Source organism: Vigna unguiculata, chromosome 7, assembly GCF_004118075.2.
Source record: "Vigna unguiculata cultivar IT97K-499-35 chromosome 7, ASM411807v1, whole genome shotgun sequence".
NCBI classification, from domain to species: domain Eukaryota; kingdom Viridiplantae; phylum Streptophyta; class Magnoliopsida; order Fabales; family Fabaceae; genus Vigna; species Vigna unguiculata.
In genome coordinates this window covers 534,190-553,733 of record NC_040285.1, presented here as the reverse complement: position 1 = coordinate 553,733, position 19,544 = coordinate 534,190, and the positions used below count along the sequence as shown (strand labels likewise).

General features: G+C 32.9%; 2 protein-coding genes across 2 annotated transcripts; one reads left to right on the top strand and one right to left on the bottom strand.

Annotated features, from left to right (window-relative positions):
* The first annotated feature begins 92 nt into the window (after window positions 1–92).
* Window positions 93–4,056, top strand: LOC114190433 (imidazoleglycerol-phosphate dehydratase, chloroplastic-like). The gene is made up of 8 exons (XM_028079310.1): window positions 93–394; window positions 481–605; window positions 1,130–1,234; window positions 1,569–1,661; window positions 2,724–2,798; window positions 2,973–3,035; window positions 3,215–3,324; window positions 3,770–4,056. Exons 1-8 carry the CDS (start codon window positions 163–165, stop codon window positions 3,795–3,797), a joined length of 831 nt encoding a protein of 276 aa, XP_027935111.1. The 5' UTR covers window positions 93–162; the 3' UTR covers window positions 3,798–4,056.
* Window positions 4,057–6,231: 2,175 nt separating this feature from the next.
* On the bottom strand, window positions 6,232–19,181 carry LOC114190482 (splicing factor U2af large subunit B). The gene is made up of 10 exons (XM_028079380.1): window positions 19,040–19,181; window positions 15,076–16,776; window positions 14,847–14,984; window positions 10,258–10,329; window positions 9,835–9,876; window positions 9,599–9,685; window positions 8,470–8,580; window positions 8,272–8,361; window positions 7,567–7,646; window positions 6,232–7,474 (listed from the first exon to the last, which is right to left on the bottom strand). Exons 2-10 carry the CDS (start codon window positions 16,642–16,644, stop codon window positions 6,739–6,741), a joined length of 2,925 nt encoding a protein of 974 aa, XP_027935181.1. The 5' UTR covers window positions 16,645–16,776; window positions 19,040–19,181; the 3' UTR covers window positions 6,232–6,738.
* Window positions 19,182–19,544: the final 363 nt, after the last annotated feature.

The following is a 19,544-nucleotide window of genomic DNA, read 5'->3' as shown; positions in this document are numbered from 1 at the left end:
AATATTATAAACGATATAATTTAGAATACGTTTATAACTTAAATAATCCAAAAATATACTTTAAATTATATAAATCTAAAGTACATCTTGATTGCAAAATTAGATAATTTTCACTCTCCTCTTCACTAACTTGGTTGTGCTGCCATTGTTGTTTTACTCTGAATGGAGCTATCTGCACCACCCTCTCTTCCAACATCTCCTTCATCTCTGCTTCTCAAATCTAGGGTTAGGGTTTTCCACGCAATACCCAACCTCACGCGTTCTCCTTTCCAAGCTTCAATCTTTTCACCCAATCAACGCAATCTCACTCCAATCCACCTTCCCAGAAACGTCTCTTCCGCTGTCGTGGTGGGAGACAATGCTTCAGCTATGACGACTTTGCCAGTTGATTCAGGTCAATGCAAAGCTCAATATCTGTTCTTCACTTTCTGTGATTTTGGATTTTCCAATGCGTTTGAATGCTTTTTCAATCATTTTCAGATGCTAGAGTTGGAGAGGTTAAAAGGGTCACCAAGGAGACCAATGTATCAGTCAAAATAAACTTGGATGGTTCCGGGGTTGCTGATAGTAATACTGGAATTCCCTTCCTCGATCACATGCTTGATGTCAGTAATTTCAACTCAATTTTTGTGCTTTTGTGTTGCTGATGCCTTGTGTTTTTGTTTTTCATATGTTCTTTTTTCTTCATTTACTATTTATATTCCATTATTGCTATTTTCCTTAAAATGTAATATTAGATTTCAATAATTGTTCATATACGTGGATATATCTATGTATGGTCCACAAAATAAGTGTTGTGGAAGCTGAAGTAATTAGTTAAAGAATTATTTAGTGAATATTCTTCTATGCTCTTGATATTAGCTTAAGTCAAAGACATCCCAAATGAGAATCGACATTGGTCTACCACATTTATGGCTATAATAGAATAATGAGCATGGCAATGTGAAATGAAAGAGGTGAAAACTTTGGTGTATGTGAGATGAACTTTGAACTTGTTTATAAAAGAATATATCTCCGTAGAAAGACTTGCATTGTTAGAATCTGGTCCTGTACCTTGAAGACTAAGGATGTTGACATTATCTAATTCAGATAATAGTTATGGAAACTAAACTTGATTGTGATTTTTCAGCAACTTGCTTCACACGGGCTGTTTGATGTACACGTAAAAGCCACAGGTGATATACACATTGATGATCATCACACAAATGAAGACGTTGCCCTTGCTATCGGAACAGTAAGCAAACCATTGCATGAGCTGATTCTTTCATTTTTTTTTTTGGTTTTCAATAATACAATTTACAAATTTTCCTTGAAACTAAAACGTGTTTCACTATCCTGAATTAAAGATTTGTGCTCAAGTTATATCTTTATATAATTTTTTATTTCCCCTTTTCCTTTCTATGCACAATGGCATCTAAGTAATTGCTGATGATTCTAACTATCATAATGGAAAGTGTAACCTTATAGCAACAGGGATTTGCAATTACACTGGTCTGATTTTATTTAAAAAAAAAAATGAATTTGTCTATCATGTTAAAACTAAGAGGTTTCTATTACTACGTCTTCAGGCTTTGTTGCAGGCTCTTGGTGATAGGAAGGGTATTAACCGGTTTGGCAACTTCTCTGCTCCACTTGATGAAGCACTGATACATGTTTCACTGGTAATTTGGATACTGTGTTTGTAGAAATAGTAATTAATTGTTAGATAATATTAACATGTGTGTTGCGAGGAAGTGTGATCTTTCCTTGCTTATAAACATGGTAAATGGATAAACGGTGTTCAGAAAATGTTAGGACTTTTTATTTGTTAGCCTTCATAATTGTAGGCATTCATATTTGTAATGTGCATAAAGAAACTCAAATTACCTCCAGGTGTTTTGATGGGGATCTCTAAAATTTCAAAAAAAATGAAATGTTTTAAATTTGAATTACTTTGATTTAAATTTTCCTCATCTTTTAAATGATTCTTTTGGAGATCTATTCAAATTCTTAATTTGGATAGACTAGTTTAATTTCTACTACATGTACAAAATAAAAAAATATATTTAAAAATTGAAATTTTACCATTAAATATTGTGAAAATAAGCATGAGCTAATTTTAAATATTGTATAATTAAAAAATAATATAATATTAATAATTCAAAAATACAGATATTGACACTTTTTTATCAATATTGTTATAGAGAAGGTAGATGGAGGAGAGAGAAAGGAGGGAGTGAAGAGAGGGAGAGAAAAAAACTGAAAAGAGAGTGAAGAGAGGAGAAATAAGTGAGGCAAGAGGAAACAAAAAGATATGGAGACAGAGAGGAGCCACAAAGGCAGAGAAGAAGGAACATGAAAAATTTTAAATTCATATTTTTATATTCTTACCATTTTAAGTAATCAAAATTTTCTGATAAATCTCTAGAGTTTCATTTTTTTCTATATTCTCTATTGAAAAACATATTTTACCACAAAACAATTCAAATTGTCAGAAAAAAAAAAATGAATTACCTTTTTAGAGTTCATCATCCAAACATTGGGTTAAAGTTTGTTTACTTTTCACATATCGAAGCATGACACTACTGACTGAGCTTATGTTGAGGCTCATTCATTATCAGCTCTATAAGATTTGTACTCAATGCTTCAGAGTTGAAATTAGGAAGTTCTAGTGTCCAATCTGATCACTTTTATAAGCTTACTTTTCCACTATAAATAAACTCGTTACTTGCACACTTTTCCAGGATTTGTCTGGTCGACCTTATCTAGGTTATAATTTGGACATACCCACTCAGAGGGTTGGAACATACGATACTCAGGTACTGTATACCTGTTAAGTTACTTGATTCAAGTTTGGAATTTTATCTATTGAGCTTCTGATGTTTCCATAATTTGTTTTATATGAATCATTCATCATGCCTCTTGTTCCTTTTGTCTCTCCCCGTTTATTCTTATTTTTTACTAATGAATCCACTGGGTATCCTTATTTATAGTTGGTGGAGCATTTCTTCCAATCATTGGTGAACACGTCTGGTATGACACTTCACATTCGACAGGTATTAATACGAACATCGGTTATAATCAATTATAGTCATAAACTAGCAAATATATTTGTACATATATCACTATGAAAGAAATATACTGAATGTTTTAGCAGGGCTCTTTGATGTTTTTCGATTCCAATTGTGAAAACCTTGTAACAGAATGAACATGTATATGCATTCCTCTTGCACAGCTTGCTGGGAAGAATTCCCATCATATTATCGAGGCAACCTTTAAAGCTTTTGCTAGGGCTCTTCGACAAGCAACAGAGTATGATCCACGTCGCCGTGGAACCGTGCCAAGGTATGTATGTTATCACTGGAAATGCCTTTTATTTTTCTGATTTTCGCTACTCCTTTTTGTTCTCAAATTTGTTCTTAATCTCTTAATGTTTTACAGCTTCTAAGTCTCATATCCTTACTTAAATGCACTATCTATCATATTTTCTTGTGCTGTAGGATGGATTAATAACTAAGGTTACAGATATTAAGTGAGTGTATTTTAGGCCAAATATACCAAAATGCTATTTTTAGCATTTTGCAGTCAAATTTAGGATTGGAGCAAGTGTATTGTTGGCTGCTAGTTTGAAAACCTTTTATATTTTGACAATTTTCCATAAGAAATGATATACTAATCAATTTTGTTTGTTTATATACATGCTTTGCATTTACATTTACTATGTGTGTATGAAAACTATGGGAATTTCCTTGAATATTGTTGTTATGTATCCATCGTTTTCTTTGTGCAGTTCGAAAGGAGTTCTGTCTCGTAGCTGATATCGTCTTCTGCTGGTGGAACTTGATGTTTCTATTGTTATATATTTGTGGTACAAGACTGGCCACTGTTGACAATATTGTATGTATATTCATTTTAGAAATAAAATAATTTTGAAGTGTATTTCGCTGTACATTTTTAAATAATATTTTTACATAAGTTTTAATCACAAATCAATATAGTGATAAAAAAAATAATATATATTTGATCATTTGTGACTGAATAACAATATAAAGTTCATTTTTGTGTTTTTTCTCATAACTTCATCCTTTTCTTCTGACGTTTTGAAGTCACCATAATTATCATACTTCTGGATTTCTTTGTATTTCTTTATGCACTAGATTGTGGTAAAAATCCAATCCTGATCTATCGTTTTCTCAAGCAAATTTAAAATGAATTTTACTATCTATTCTAATAATGAAAGACTTGTAATAACATATAGTAAGAGTACAATCCTGTATAGTTAAGAAATAACAATCAAGGGTAAAAAAAAAGGATAAATGGTACAATCTACATGAATCTTCTTCTCAGTTATTATGAAGTAGTCTCCATAATATGTTGAAAAAGAAACAATTTCAAGGTATCACAATCAATGTCTATGTATTTTATCCTATACATTATTAGAATAATCATGAATGTATCTCTTAGAAACATTGTTTTAATGTTGAAAATCCATATAGGCCTTTTACTTTTTCTCTTATTTTATGATTTCTCTTGTATTGTCTCATTAAATTGATGTATTCCAAAATTAGAGGAAAAATAGACCAAAAAAAAAAATATTATATCATAAAGTTTAATATAAATTTATTTAAATTCTTCAGAACTGTACCAACTCTAGGGATTTTTCGATGCTCATTATTGTCCTCAAACATAGCTCAAATATTGCGCATCACATCTTTAGACAAACCAATATACCTTTCATCCACAAGTCAAAACACTAAAGAGAAATCAAACTCTGATCACATGTTTAAAAGATAATAGAGCTATCAACTTTGAAGGTAAGCTATACTTGAATAGTTCAAAAAGAAAAACAGAAGAGCTATATACATATATTTATTTTTTTTGCCCTCTTCATTATTTAATAAAGATATTATTTAAATGAAAAAACATGTTAAAAAGAAACTAATCGTTTTAACAGATGTCACTATGTTATTTTTCATAAATATTATTACTACAAATAATATATTTATTTCTATATTGCTAACTCCATTATGTATCAAGTTCTAGCCTTTCTATGTACATCAGCAGATGCGCAATTTTTATTATTTTTTTTCTGTTTAAGAAATTCAAACTAAAAATGTGGTGCATAAGATGTCTTTTTCTTTGGCTACAGAACCATAAATATATGTTGTCACTAAAGGCATCATCATTGAGAAGGTTCTCTGGATTCTAGGTGGAATCAATCAAGTTGCAGAAAGCATAATTTATTGAACAGAACTCATTTGAGTGGGAAACTTTGAAAAGCATTTTAATGTTTTTAAGACTGATAATCTTTTGAGTGGAATTTGTATGAAATAAAATAAAACAGTGATAGAGACGTTACCATTTCGCCAAACCAAAATGGCCAAAAACATGCCATAGTAATTAATAAAATAAAGGAGGGTGCTAAAAAATAGTAAGAAAGTGTACCATAAAGATCTTTGGTCAATTCTTATTTGTTGAATTATTAAAATATAATATTTTCTGAACCTAACTCCAACTTCTGCTACATACATCATATCTAAGCATTAACTAACCAGGAAAATAAATATTTTCTAACTATATAATATGTGAGCTAAATCAATCCATGAATTTGAAAGATGTTCCAATAATGTCAAATTGGCTTGTGTCATGAAAACTATCAGCAAATTAAAATACATATTGATGCAAAGCATGTGATACACTAAGCCCCCACTAAAGGATTAGTGTTGAAATATGGAAGTAAAGCATTTGGTAATGGTTATTTTAAAGTAAGAGTATTAAATTTTGTAGTTTTTAGTAAATATCAATCAATAAAAGAAAAGAGATTCAAAATAATATATTGGAGATATACTCTTACCACTTCCTTTTGGTGGAGCAATCGTGACTCTTAACGAAAAAATTTGTTAGAAACATGACTTTCCTCTTTAAGGAACTTTTTTTCCCTGTCATAAATTTTCCATAACTCGGTGAGTTTGTAGGACATGAGAATCTAACAGATTTTCGCTATGTGGATCATCACAAGTTTATAGTGTTTAATCACTGTTTTAAACTATTGGATTATGAAATTTTGATGAACTATGAACCCTGTACCAACAAGTGTTGCATCATTTAGAATAGTATCTTCCATGACTTAAAATTATAAGCGGTTATTTCTATCAATGGAATCTTCTAACTTACAATAGTGTGCATCAATCTATCTGTAAACATGTGTCATTCGAAAGAGATATCTTACAAGATTCTATGTAACGTAATTGTCAAGTAAATAGTTAGTGAAAGTTTGTATTTTGTTACGGTAAGACAAGGTTAATATGTGAAAGAAACAAAACAGAAAAAAGAAAGTATGGCCCTGTGACCATCATCTAAAATAACTACGATACAACAATCAGTTTGTAACGCAACATAACATAACCACGTACACAAAACATTGCCAAAAACCATGACATCACCATCTCCAAAGCTAACAGCATTTAAAACATTTGGCATGAAATGATAGTTTTCATCATGTCTCGTTTGAAAAACAAATCTTTATCAGATGGTCTGCAGCTACAAACTTGATGTATACTAAACTTGCATTTTCCCCAAATCCACATTGCTCAGTTAAGCATCAGCGAGGTAAACCAGAAAGTTAAAAACTGTTTACCACATTTAATAGCAGGAAGCAGGCTGGCATAACCGATCAGATGAATTAATCTTCCACAATCACCAAAAAGACAATATTATGTTTCATCATATAACCAAGAGTTACCGCTCACTTAGAAATGCTCATTTTGTGAATCTTGCTCTGTATAGACTCTGAGAAACATACTCCACCGTCACCATTCTGCCATCAAACAGTCGTCCATGTAAAGAATGTGCTGCTGAACAACATGCTTCGGCTCTTCTATACTCAACAAGAACAGAACCTGGTTCAAATACATGATCATTATCATCTTCCGTATCAGTAACCTTTTGGGGACCAACTAATTCTGAACGAGTATCACGTTCAGAAAAGCCTTCCTGAACTGCAGAAACCGTGCCTTTTGAATCCGTGTTTTCCCCCACAATCTTATTTTCAATATCCACATATGTATCGTTAGCAACCATTTCATCATCCAATTTGGGCACGTCATCGGATGTATCCTGTTGATCAGGAAATTCTTGAATGATACTAGAAGGTATGCTCTTGCCACCCACATCTTCAACTACTGTATCATTCACAAGGTGTTCTCGACATGATTTATCCTCAAAAACTTCAGCATTTTTATCAGTATTAACACTAGTACCACCATCAACTTTATATTCTTCCAATTCTTTATCATCATCAAATTTAACCCAATTTGTTGCTTCAGATTTGGGGTCAGTAGCCTTGTCTGAGAAACTAGATTTTGTACTAATAGAGTTGGTGTCTTGAAAATCTTTAGACTCCACTTCATTTATGACTTCATATTCTTCTAATTTGGTTGCTAAATTCTTTTCACTGCTATGCCTGACTACATTAATTGATTTAATAGTCCCAAATCTGCAAGATAAAAGGGACTTCAAAGTGTTTATGCTTTATAAACTTTTAAAACAAGAATAATTCCAGATGAAAAGCAAATACAGGGTTATGACCTTGCACATTCAAATCGTACATCATCTAAAATTTCTTCAATTGTCAAGTCAGATAGAGACGAAATAGACTCCGCTGCGAACTATACATATTACACAAACATAAACCAAAAGTAATCATAAAGATGTGTAATGTAACTAGAAATATAATTTAAAGGAGAAACATATATTTGACCCAAAGCGAGCGAGACCCCACAAAGATTTGTACTAAGTCCACAGCTCCCTTTCATATGAAAAGATCGGTAGGAAACAGATCATCCACAGACCACAAGTTATAGACAGAATTAGGAATCGTTTAGGTGAATTGCTCTCTCAACTTGTGTTTGAATCAAGATGATTTAGATTCGTGTATGAAAAGTAAGAAAATAAACTTTCAATTATTACAGCTAACAGATTCCAAAACGGACGCTTAACCCCTCTTCTCTGTTATTTATTTCCCCCCATTCAATTATTATTCTCTCAACTGTAAGAACTTTGGTCAACAGTAACAACTGTTCCCTAGTATAAATCCCGCCGCCGCGGCCACCCCCCCCCCCCCCCCCCTTTTCCCTTCCTTTCCTTCTAACATAGACCTTCTGGATAGATGGCCAAGCAAAAACATTACATAGTAATACTACAAGCATTTTAAAAAACTGGGAATGGAAAAAACCCACTGAAATTGAATGAAAATATAATAACCTCATAAAATCTAAGTAAAAGATTTTGTACCACATTTTTAATCTCTAGTACTGATGTAGGCTTTCTGAGCAGTGGTTTTGCATGTTCTGGAATCCCATAAGACAGTTCGCCAGCATTTTCCTGGAGTATTTTTATTTTATGTAAAAATGTGGTTATACTTCAAAGAAACCAAGGATCGTATCAAAGAACTAGAGTGAGACAATAGGGATCACTAGATGATGAGGTTACCAAAGGTGATGATGCATCAGGCATTGCCTGAACAACTGTAAGTACTTCCCCTCCCAGCTTCATACCATTCATACCAGCACAAGCTTTGATGGAAACAGAGTGATCCGAATACTGAACACAGTTTGATCAAATCAGTGTTCAATAGAACATATGCAAAAGGAAAGAGAACTAAAGTATATAACAGTACACATTAGCTTTCAGATTTTGCTTCATGTTAGAATTGAAAAAGATACTGAAAAGAAGAAAAAAGTGACAATTTCGCATCATAGATAAGAGAAAGTCATATAGAGCCATATACGCCCAAAATCATACAAATTAAATCAAATAACCAACCCATCAAGTTTAATTTTTCACTTAAATTTGACTCTTCTAAACTGGGAATGCACTTTAAAGGAAGTTGAAAGCTATTATTAAACTCTTCGAACTTCATTTTCTGAGTAGAAGTTATAACTAAAGCACATTTTGCGCTATAGAACCACAAGCAGTAAACAGAATGGATCAATAAGTACTCTTTCCAGGATGTGGGAAAGAAGCTGCATGTATAAAATTGTGTTCACTTATAATAAACAAACCCAAAGCCAGCAGTTTAATTAGGTTAATTTTGATGATTTAATTTGTCTGAATTCCTAGGGAAGATCCAATTATTGATTTGAGGTTTTCAAAACCGTTCCATAGGCTCAGAAAAGGGATGCCTTAATTATCATCTTAAAGTGACAGTGAAACTTTGCAAAAGAAGCTTCAAAATGAAGAGAGAAATGGACGTCTCAGTGGTTGAAATCTCTTTTCCATGGTGACATCCCACCCAGCAGGGGAAAAAGTATTTCTTCTTTTCTTCGCACTTGGGTTGAGACTGAATTTGTAAATATGTTGAAGAAAGTACAAAACAGATAGAGGATTTTAGAAAATAAAGAAGTTGAGAAAAGAAATATTACAAATGAAAAACCCAAATACCTATCACAAATTCATCATTCTAATTTCTAACAGATAAGTATTTATAAATGGACCCTTGAGCCACTTGGGCTTTGCTCAGGTCATTGTCTGGCAGTAAGTGTAAATTATAATACTTCCATTCCATTGTACAGAAGGTAAAAACTATTAAAAGAACAATACGGAAGAAATGCAGCATTACCTCTAGAAAAGCACATGATGCATTGCTGGCGTTGGTTTCAAAGTGGTAAGCCTTCAAAGATCCAAACGCACTAGCAATCTCCATTAGCTGAAAAGAAATTAAATAAATAAATAGGCCTTAGTCATCACAGGAAAGTTAAACTACGGACATTTAGTTATTAGATGGAGTTCCAAAACACTCGGGTGGCCAAGTTAAATATTGAAAAAGGATTTTTCGCTTCATTTCTTAATTATTACCATCTCAGAAGAAAGAAGGTTTGAAATTCCACCAATGAAGATCTGCCACAACATAAAGGATACAATCATTAGACAAACAATTAATTGAGCTATAATGTAGAAAAAAGGATAGCACACATATAGTTGAATCACATAGTACCAGAGTCAAAAAGTTAAAAACATGGATGGGACAATGCGAGCCGTTAAAAGAATCAAAACCAGAATACCCTTAAAGCAATTACGTCAGGAAACAATAACTGAGCAGACAACATAACAGGCTAAGAAGATCCTTCAAATAAAAAAACCAGTCCCCAACAAATAGTACCAAGTTATTTTGTCGACATGACAGTTACAAGTTTGATGATATAGGGTGCTAAGCAAAAAATAGCATATAGATTGACACTTACACATATGAAAGTAAAAATTATTGTTTTACATGCATACCTTGTGAGGTGAATCAATTACAACATCACTTATTGTAACAGTAGCATCCATTGATCTCTCTGGTTCACCAGTCTGCATGAAAATAGCAATTGTCTGAAAACCTGCTACATGGATAATAACCACAATATACCTTAGAATTGTAAGGCTTACACAAAGGCATTAGTTTGTAATAATATCTTGAGTGATAGATAAAAACAAAATTAAGATCAGTTGACACTAACCATATACTTTTAAGATAAAGAATGTAAGCAACATAAGTAACATAACCAAAAATATAAAAACATAAAAGATCATCCACCTACACAAGATACTGCCCAGAACTTCTCAGATCAGAAATAAGCCAAATAAATTAGTACCTGACACCTAAGCAATCAATATATTGTACATTTAATTTATATTATTCGATAGAGAAGTTGTTCCACATATACGTACAATAAATATACAATGCAACACATAAAATGATTATTCTTTCAGAGGTTAGAATCCTCATAAGAGGAACCCAAAGATCAAAAAATGTCAAATAACAAGATATTTCTTTTGGTTTTCCAGGTGATTGAGGTAAAAAAAACTAATAAAATTCAAGATGATTTTTCCTTACAAATACTGCCTTAAAAAGTAACAATTAATCAGTATTTCCACATTTCAGATTATTCATACCACCCATAGTAACTTCAAATAGCGTAGCAAGAAAAGTACATGTTCCAAACACTTGAATATTTTATTCTTTTAATGCAGTTCAGAATCAAAGACCACCTTCACAGTATCAAAGGGTCATCTATAAAAGAAATTAAGACAAAATGGAGGCCTCAATCTACCAGAACCAAAACATTATATTGTTTGTCATGCATCTATGTGGCATGGGGAAACACCCTGCAAAACAGCATACTTGATTTGCCATAAAATCAAATGATCTTGGGATCATAACAAAATGAACAGAATTACTATCAAAGCACCCTTCAGCAATGAAGTTACACAAGTATATTCAACCTCCCAAAGGATGCCATGTAAGGATGGAATACCAGAGGCCCGCTTAAAAGTTAGAACATTCTTCATTCCTTTAAGCTTAAGTAATAGATACATAGCATTAATGTGTTAAAATTGACTACAGTGAGAAAAGAACCATTTAGATTAATATGTAGACACTCCAAATTAATACAGGTTCTTCTTTAAGCGATGTATGTGCTGTGTAAAGTGATAAAAACCAATGCACATAAAATATTATGTGAAAGGGGAGAAAATACTGAGTAAAGACACCTTGAGCCTTTTAAGGTAAATGCACCTCATCTAAATCAATCAAGGATGATGTTCTTAGAAAACAACATAAACCAAATTTTCAATCCTTGGGATATTCAATATGATGATAAATCAGGATCCCACGGAAAAGAACAAAGCAGGCACTGGAACCGCGAGTGACATAAGAAAGTCAGAAATAACTTGCAACCCATAGCACTTACATGCTGAACTCGATAGAACAAACAAAGCATGAGATCATAAATAGCATTGTCAGCAGCCTAGAACAATAACCCTGAAACATTGGCCAGCTAAATCCTGGTAACGCATCAAACTTGCCAATACACCTGGAAGTCTTCTTAATTAGGAGTCAGCTTCATCACCATCCAGAATGTGTATTACGAAATACCCCATATAAACATCCTATTTAAAAGATTCCAATACTAGGGTCAGAAGATATCTCATAAAATGGAACAAGCAGATCACTCCATGTGAATTATAAAGCTCTTGAAGCTACAGAAGCAGTTTCTAGCATTTGGTTATGAACAATATGAATTTATTGTCCAAATGTCCAAGAAACCTATCACTAAAAATGTCATGAAACACAATTCTAGATTAATAAAGTACACCCTCCCAGCATTACCCAGAGGACTGGAATTGTGTCTCAGGCAAAGTTGAGATTTAAGCCTTCAAGGCTGAGGACACGACAGCCTCTAAAAGTTAGCACTTACTGACACAAGATTCTTCAGTGACAACAAACTTAAACTTGGAAGTTCTTTTCTTATGATTATAATGTTTATTATTTTTTTTATATATGGAAAATTAGGATCTAGTACTCTTGCTATATTTCACAAACAAAAGAAAATTAATTTGCCCACCCCTAATCAGAATAATATTCTTTGAATTCCTGGCAAGCATTGGATATGTCCTTAAACTTTAAGCACCTTTTTATCATCTGCTATAAAAATTAGGAGAATTGGGTGTTCAAGATTTTGGGCCATGGTGCTGTTTATGCAGTCACTCAGAGATTTGGTTGGAGTAGAATTCTCAAATTACTGAGAATTTTTTTTCTCAAAACTTGCCTTGGAGTTGGATTAGGTATCTTTGGTATTCAGCAGCACACAGCTATTCCAATGAAATTGATCTTTCTAGCATAGAGATCGATTGGGTAGATTTACTAGTTTATTTGTAAGTTTTTTCGGTCATAATTAATTCTCCCCCTAAATTATTTATCCTGCTACAGAATAGACGTATTAAAAAAACATTACCTCCAAAAATAATATAGCTTGAGATGGGATATGTAAACAATGGCTTAGCTCAGAGAAAGAATGTAACAAAATTCATCTTTAGAAAGGCACACCAATTTGATATATTTTGCAGGATAGATAAACTAAAACGTAAGACACTCATTTTTCAATTTATCTTAAAAGATCTTCATATCCAAGACACAAGCAAAATCACACAGCTGAAAGGAAAAACTAAAGAAAATAGAAATAACTTAATAGCTCAAATTAGTTGCATTTTCATCACAGAATCTTGAGAAAACATACATTATAATGATTGACTCGTTACGTTTAGATATACATACAAAACATTCAACATAAAATTAGAGCACATAAACAATAAGATGCAATGAAATTTTGTACATGCCCAGCCCAGGTATCTGTTGCTTTGTGGATAGAAAATATTAAGGAGTTCAGTAACTATGTGCATATTAAACAAGCGGAGACAGCCTTAGCAGATGCCGAATAACTTGAACCATCCCTACATTCAGTTATGATAGGAATGTCATTTGTGGGAATAAAAATTATGTTACCTAGGAATTAGCTTGTAGTTGAAAGTGGAAAAGATCAATTACATATTACACGTAGCACATAATCTTCATCAAGGAGATACTAAACAAGAAAATTTTACATAATCTCAATCATAAAAGTAAATCCTTTTCTAAGAAAACCAAACCATTAATCTGGGTCCATTAAACTACTTCTGGTAACCAATGATGAAAACCGACTATCAAATTCTAAAGCCTGCATAGGTCTCTGTCAGTATGACAACATACAATCCAATGATTCATTGATTCAGAACACAGCTATAACACAATATCTAATAGACCCTTCAGTACTAGGGATATATGAAACAGTTTGTAAGGGATGGAAAGTAGAGAATCAGCTTATATGGAGAAAGGAGGACACAGTAGTGAATATTCAATTGTAGCATAACAGATTGCCTATCTAGCAGTGACAGTGACAAATGAGTAGAGAAGAGGGGTTTTGCTTCGAGGGATGAAATAAATGAGAGCAGACGACGAAGCAGTTAGGCAAGAAGTTTTGTAATAGTTTAGGTAGAGATGTAGGCAAGAAATCAGTATATGCTTCTATATTCTTTAGTGTTACTAGGTCTGTTTTACCTATTATAAGGACCTACACTCCATTGTTTCTCATAAAACATCAGGTCCGATCAATATCAATTTCTACAGTGGATTCTTCACAGTTTGAAATAGAAAGGCAGAACCTTTGCAAGATATTCATGCTGCAAATCTGGGTCCTCTGAAGATTCATTGAGTGAAAAATGCAGTTTGGTAACAATTGGAAATTTAAAAAATTGATTACCATAAAATTACAGAAAACACAATCAAATACTTATATTTCATTCATAAATGCACATAGAATAGGAACCATACACCTAGGTTGTAATTTTGCATCATCCTACAGACAAACTACCAGCATACAAGGTGTCTTCTATAAAAGCAAGTCAAATTAATGTAACATTAATTTGAAATATGCCAAAAAGATAGTGCTGCATATATTTCATTTCCTTTCTATTGGCAATAGCTTCTTAATATTAAAAACAACCATATATTATTCAGAAAATTCCTCAAGTCCATTCATTAAAGGATCAACTGTCCAATATAAATAAATACACCATAAATTGATCATGCCATAAAATTCAAGAAACCTATAGATATTAACAAAAAGTATGTAAGAATGCACAAGCATAATAAATTGAATCTTTTCAAATCGAGTCAACACAGCATCAATAAGCAAATCAAAATCAAAGGAAAAAGATACTACTCAATTAAAAGCAGGTACAGGTAAGCAAAGTAAGTGGTGGTAAGACAAATTCCACGGTTTGATCCAATAGTTATCTATAAATGGTTCAATAATTTTTTTGAGTAAATTAAGAACAATTTGGTAGAGTAAAAACATTGAAATCTAATATCTACAATCTACAATGAAGCATAATAAAAAAAATTAAATCCAAGAGAAAAATATCAAACACTTCAACAGCTATTATACTAACAGTCTTAGTTCTATTATACAAATGAAAGAATGAATAATGGATAAGGTTTTCAATCTTACTGCAATTTCAACATAGTCTTTGGGTCGTCTAATTTTCACAATGGAGCCAAATAGTGTACTGCCATCAAAAGAAAGAGCAGATGATGCATCCTCAGCTGTAAGGAATTCTACAAGAGCTTGGCCCCTATCTTTATGCAACTGCACAAAAGAAATACAAGAACAAATTCAAACGCATTTCTTCATAAGTAAAGGGAAAGCTAAATTTTCATATTTTGCACTACAGACTCACAACGCAGCTGATGCATGGTTGAGCTTGCTGGATATGATTTACTCGACCAGAGAGTAAGAGGTTATTGAAGCAATCCATCACAGCTTTCTCAGAGGCAGAAGCAGGTAGATTCTCAAGATAAAGCCTTCTAATAGGCCGGGTAGCTTGTGTCAATTGGACAGAATCAATATTGGAATTTTTCCCTGTTGATACATCATTTAGAAAGGGCACTGGTCCACGCTTCACAAGGGCTAGATCAAGAGAATTGGTTGACACCACTCCATGCATGTTGGGCAACACAGCACAATTTGATAATAGAAAACTTGAAGAAACAACAGCGGGAGAAGGATTATTTGTTCCTACAGGGGGTAGATCCCATCCAGCACGTTTCTTCTCAAGAGAGTGCTTAGATGGGGAAGGAGTCTTGACAGCAGCTTCACTTTTCCTCTTCCTTGGAGAATAGCCACCAAGTCCACTTGTAGAGCCACCATGACGATGATGGTGACTACTTGAACCATTAGTTGATACTCTACTTTTATCCATATCAGGGTGCTTTTTTCTAGAACTATCTTTCAAAGAATGCATAGACGACTCTTTACGCTCTCCATCTTGATAAGTACGTTTTTGCTCCCTTTGTGGAAAAGATGGTGACCTTCTATCCTCACGCTCTCGACTTCTTGAACGTCTCCTCTTTGCTGTTAATTCTTCATAATGTGACTTGACCTTAGCCCGCCTCTCCTTCCTCTCATAACTGTGCATGTTATGATGTTTCACAGCATCATGTTTCCTCGGTGTACTCCTGTCTTGAGTTTCATCATCTCCATTTTGGTATTTTCTCTTGGTTTCCCTTGCATACTTTGCCCTACCACCCGCATGCTTATCCTTATCTGATTCTCTATAATGCTTCTTTTCAGGCACTTCTTCAGAGTTATTGCTTAACCACCTTTTCAATCTCCAGCTATTATCTCTATCATTATCATGCCTCTTTTCGATAACATACTCATTAGGATTCTCATCCTCTCCAACATGGTTTTTTTTCTTTTTCCTTTCAGATTTTGGTCTATTTGCTTCCACATAACTATCCCTATCTCTTGAATGCTTTTTTCCAGCTTTATACTCAGAACTGTCATGAATTTGCTCATTTTTTCTATGACCAAACGTCTCTTTCTCAGTCTTTTCTTTGGTTATCCTGCCTTTATTATTTAATCCAGCACTTGATTTAGTTTCCAAATTATGGTTAGCCGTACCTTTCACTTCAATTAAATCATCTTCCTTGACATATGTGTTTTGAACCTTCTTTCTAGAACTTACTTTTACATATTCCTCAGAAGCATGTTTCTCCCTGCCAAATGATGAGCTTTTGTCATGTTTATAGGTCCTGGCAGACTCAAAATGATCATCAATTTTCTCTAAAGAACATCCAAGTGCGGGGTCTTCAACATTTTCAAGCAGTTCTTTGTTTCTTCTTCTAAGCATAATCTCTTCAAAACTAAATGGCCTTGTACGGGCTGCACTCCCTTCATCACAATTATCCCCAGAAAGCCTATCACTTTTTCCATGCTTATCCTTTGAACGATTAGATTTGCTCATTTTGTATGACGCAAACCAATTAATACAAACTACATTAATCACATCCCGACTAAGATTATTAAGGACAGCGCCAGTGAAGGAGAGTATTGAAAACTTGGAATTAAAACTATCAAAAGATAGATTATGCTGTTCCTGAAGAAGCCAAAAAAGGAAAGACAATGAGATCACAACCACAAACATGAAACTATATGTAATAAATAATTCATTCAACTGAATGGAAAACAGAAAGTCCATTTCAAGCATTAATAGGTTCATCAATTCTGTCCAATAATGTTATGAGGGAATGATTGACTACAAAATGAATATACTATAAATCGGGCTCCTCTAAAGTGAGCAAGTCACATTTGAGAGCAAATAAGGTTAATCACAATTGTCAATAAAAATAACAGTTGATGCTCCATATACATGCATTACATATAAATCAAACATGTGTAACTGAAAGTCCTCACTTTACCTTTACTCATTTTAAAGGAGCCAAATTAGTATAGTATATGTCTATAGATTTGTTCCTTAAATTGATCCAGTCACTAGATGATATGTTTGTTTGTCATTAATGCACGGTGCAAAATAAATAACAAACTGAAGCTAACTGTAGCAGAATAAAACCACATAAAAGAAATATATAATTCACCAGAGTGCAAACTTTTGTAGGTCCTAGGGCGCAAAAAACTTAATTGTGTAAATAGCATAAAAGCTTGTTTTGTTAGTTTTGAAGTTTAATAGAACTTTTTTTATCAAATTAATTTTCAACCATTGAATGTAATTGGGATGTGTGCCCAAATTAATCTCACAGCCAGTGTTGTCAATAGCATATCACGGAAAACTGCAAAAAAAGCTTAAATCCACTTTATCATATGGAAGATAGCGACATGGGCAAATAACTGAAAACAAATAGCAGGCAAATTTTTAGTGTATACGTGAGAATGAGAAAAATAAAAAAGAAAAATAATAATTCAAATTTTGAAGAAGTTGAAGTTAAAGAAAAGAGAAAGGGGAAAGAAGGAGGAAAGGATTAAAGGAGAAAGGGGAAGATTTAAGAAAAGAGAGAACAAAAACCACAAAACAAACAATGTTACCTGTAAAAACAGAGGAATAAAAACAGAGGCGTTTCTGGACTAGAGGAGAATTTGAAGTGTTTAGAGTTTTAGAGGAGATAATAGAAATTTAAGTGAGAGAATGACACTCAAAGGTTGCATGGCCTGGAAATAAAAAAGGCTAATGTGGGGGATTATTTTAGAAGTAAGAAAACCCAAATAAACAAATGAATATAATAAAAGAAGAAAGAGACCAATAAAAAAAAGCACTAAGATTCTTATGTTTAAAAAAAACATGTGTCTTAGCATTGAGTGCTACCCAAATAAGCACAAAGAAGATAAAACAACATAGACCAAAGCTTTTCCCAACACTAAGAATTTTCTTGATCTTGTATAGCTAGTCTTGCAATACAAATTATTTTACCTTAAGAGACATGTTTCGAAATACACCTAACACATTCCTTCATTTCATCCAAGATACCTAAGTAGTGTGACGAGTAGATGGTCCCCAATTTTCACCTCCAAATCAATGCTAGTATATTTCTTGTTGAACTTGCGTTTCATATACTCTATTTTATTTCTTACCCTTCAAAATTCACGGTACATAAGGAATGGGTGTGATTAGCATTATAATAAACAACCGCAAAAGTCTTATCTTATCCCACTAAATCATCCTATACATAAAATGTACGATAACATTGTACTCAACAAAATAGCTTGGCATTCTAACAAATAAAACTTACTACATTTCTTTGGAATTGTTAAAATTAACAAAATCAAGACAAATGTGTGTTATTGACAAAGCACAAGTACTACTTTCTTTTTTCATTTAACCTTTTAAAATCAACCTCTCACATTCTCAGCAACCTCTAGTTCCTGCTCTGCAACACCTTGAAAGTACTTATTCATACATACTCATAAGAAGGGGAAGTCCTAGCACAGCGGTAAACTTACGCCCTCCCAAATCCATAAACAGTGTCTTAGCATATGTAACGCTTACAATTACCCTCCCACCGTAATAGCCTCTCTTTTCTTATACAAACTGAGCAATCACTAGAATTTATTTTCCCACTTGGAAATTGAAGTTAAACTTATACAAGCATTTTTGTTTTTCCCTTCAATAACCTAATCTATGACCTTAATATGCTGAATTTAAATTGCATTCCTCCTCAATCCCCTAAACTAGAGTTTGTGCTTCCCTCTAAAACACGCAGTACCTTGCGAATACCTAAATCAAAGTTGCTATTGCGAATCATGAACCTTGCTAAACTTCACCAGCAGCGTATAATGGTATAACCAAAACCTAATATTGAAAATTCGAAAAAGTGCTATTGCGCAAAGAGAGGGAGAAGAGAGAGAACCTGGAAAGATGAGAGTGGAGGCGCGGCTGTCTACGACGGAATAGCGGCGGCGTAGAGAGTGAAAACGAAATGTAAGAGCAGTGGGTTATCTAAAATCACGAAATAGTATTTCCTCGTCTCATCTTCTCCTCTTATTTCGTAAAGTGAAAAAATAGGATAAAATAATATATATTAAATATTAAATATATATATATATATATAAAGAAAATTTACTTCGTATATAAAATTATTAAGAGAATAATGTTATTTTATATCATAATTTCTGTGAAATTCATCTTTGATTAAACTTTTTTATTAAATAAATTATATTTACCAAATTTTATATTAATTTAGAGTTATTTATACTACCTACATCTTTTATGTAATGTATATTTTTAAAAATATGCTAAAATAAAAATTATTTGATCAATTTACTATTATAATACAATTTTAATAAAATCTAACATAAATAATTATGATGATATAAAAAATATGTAAAAAACGAATAAACACGTGTAAATAGACT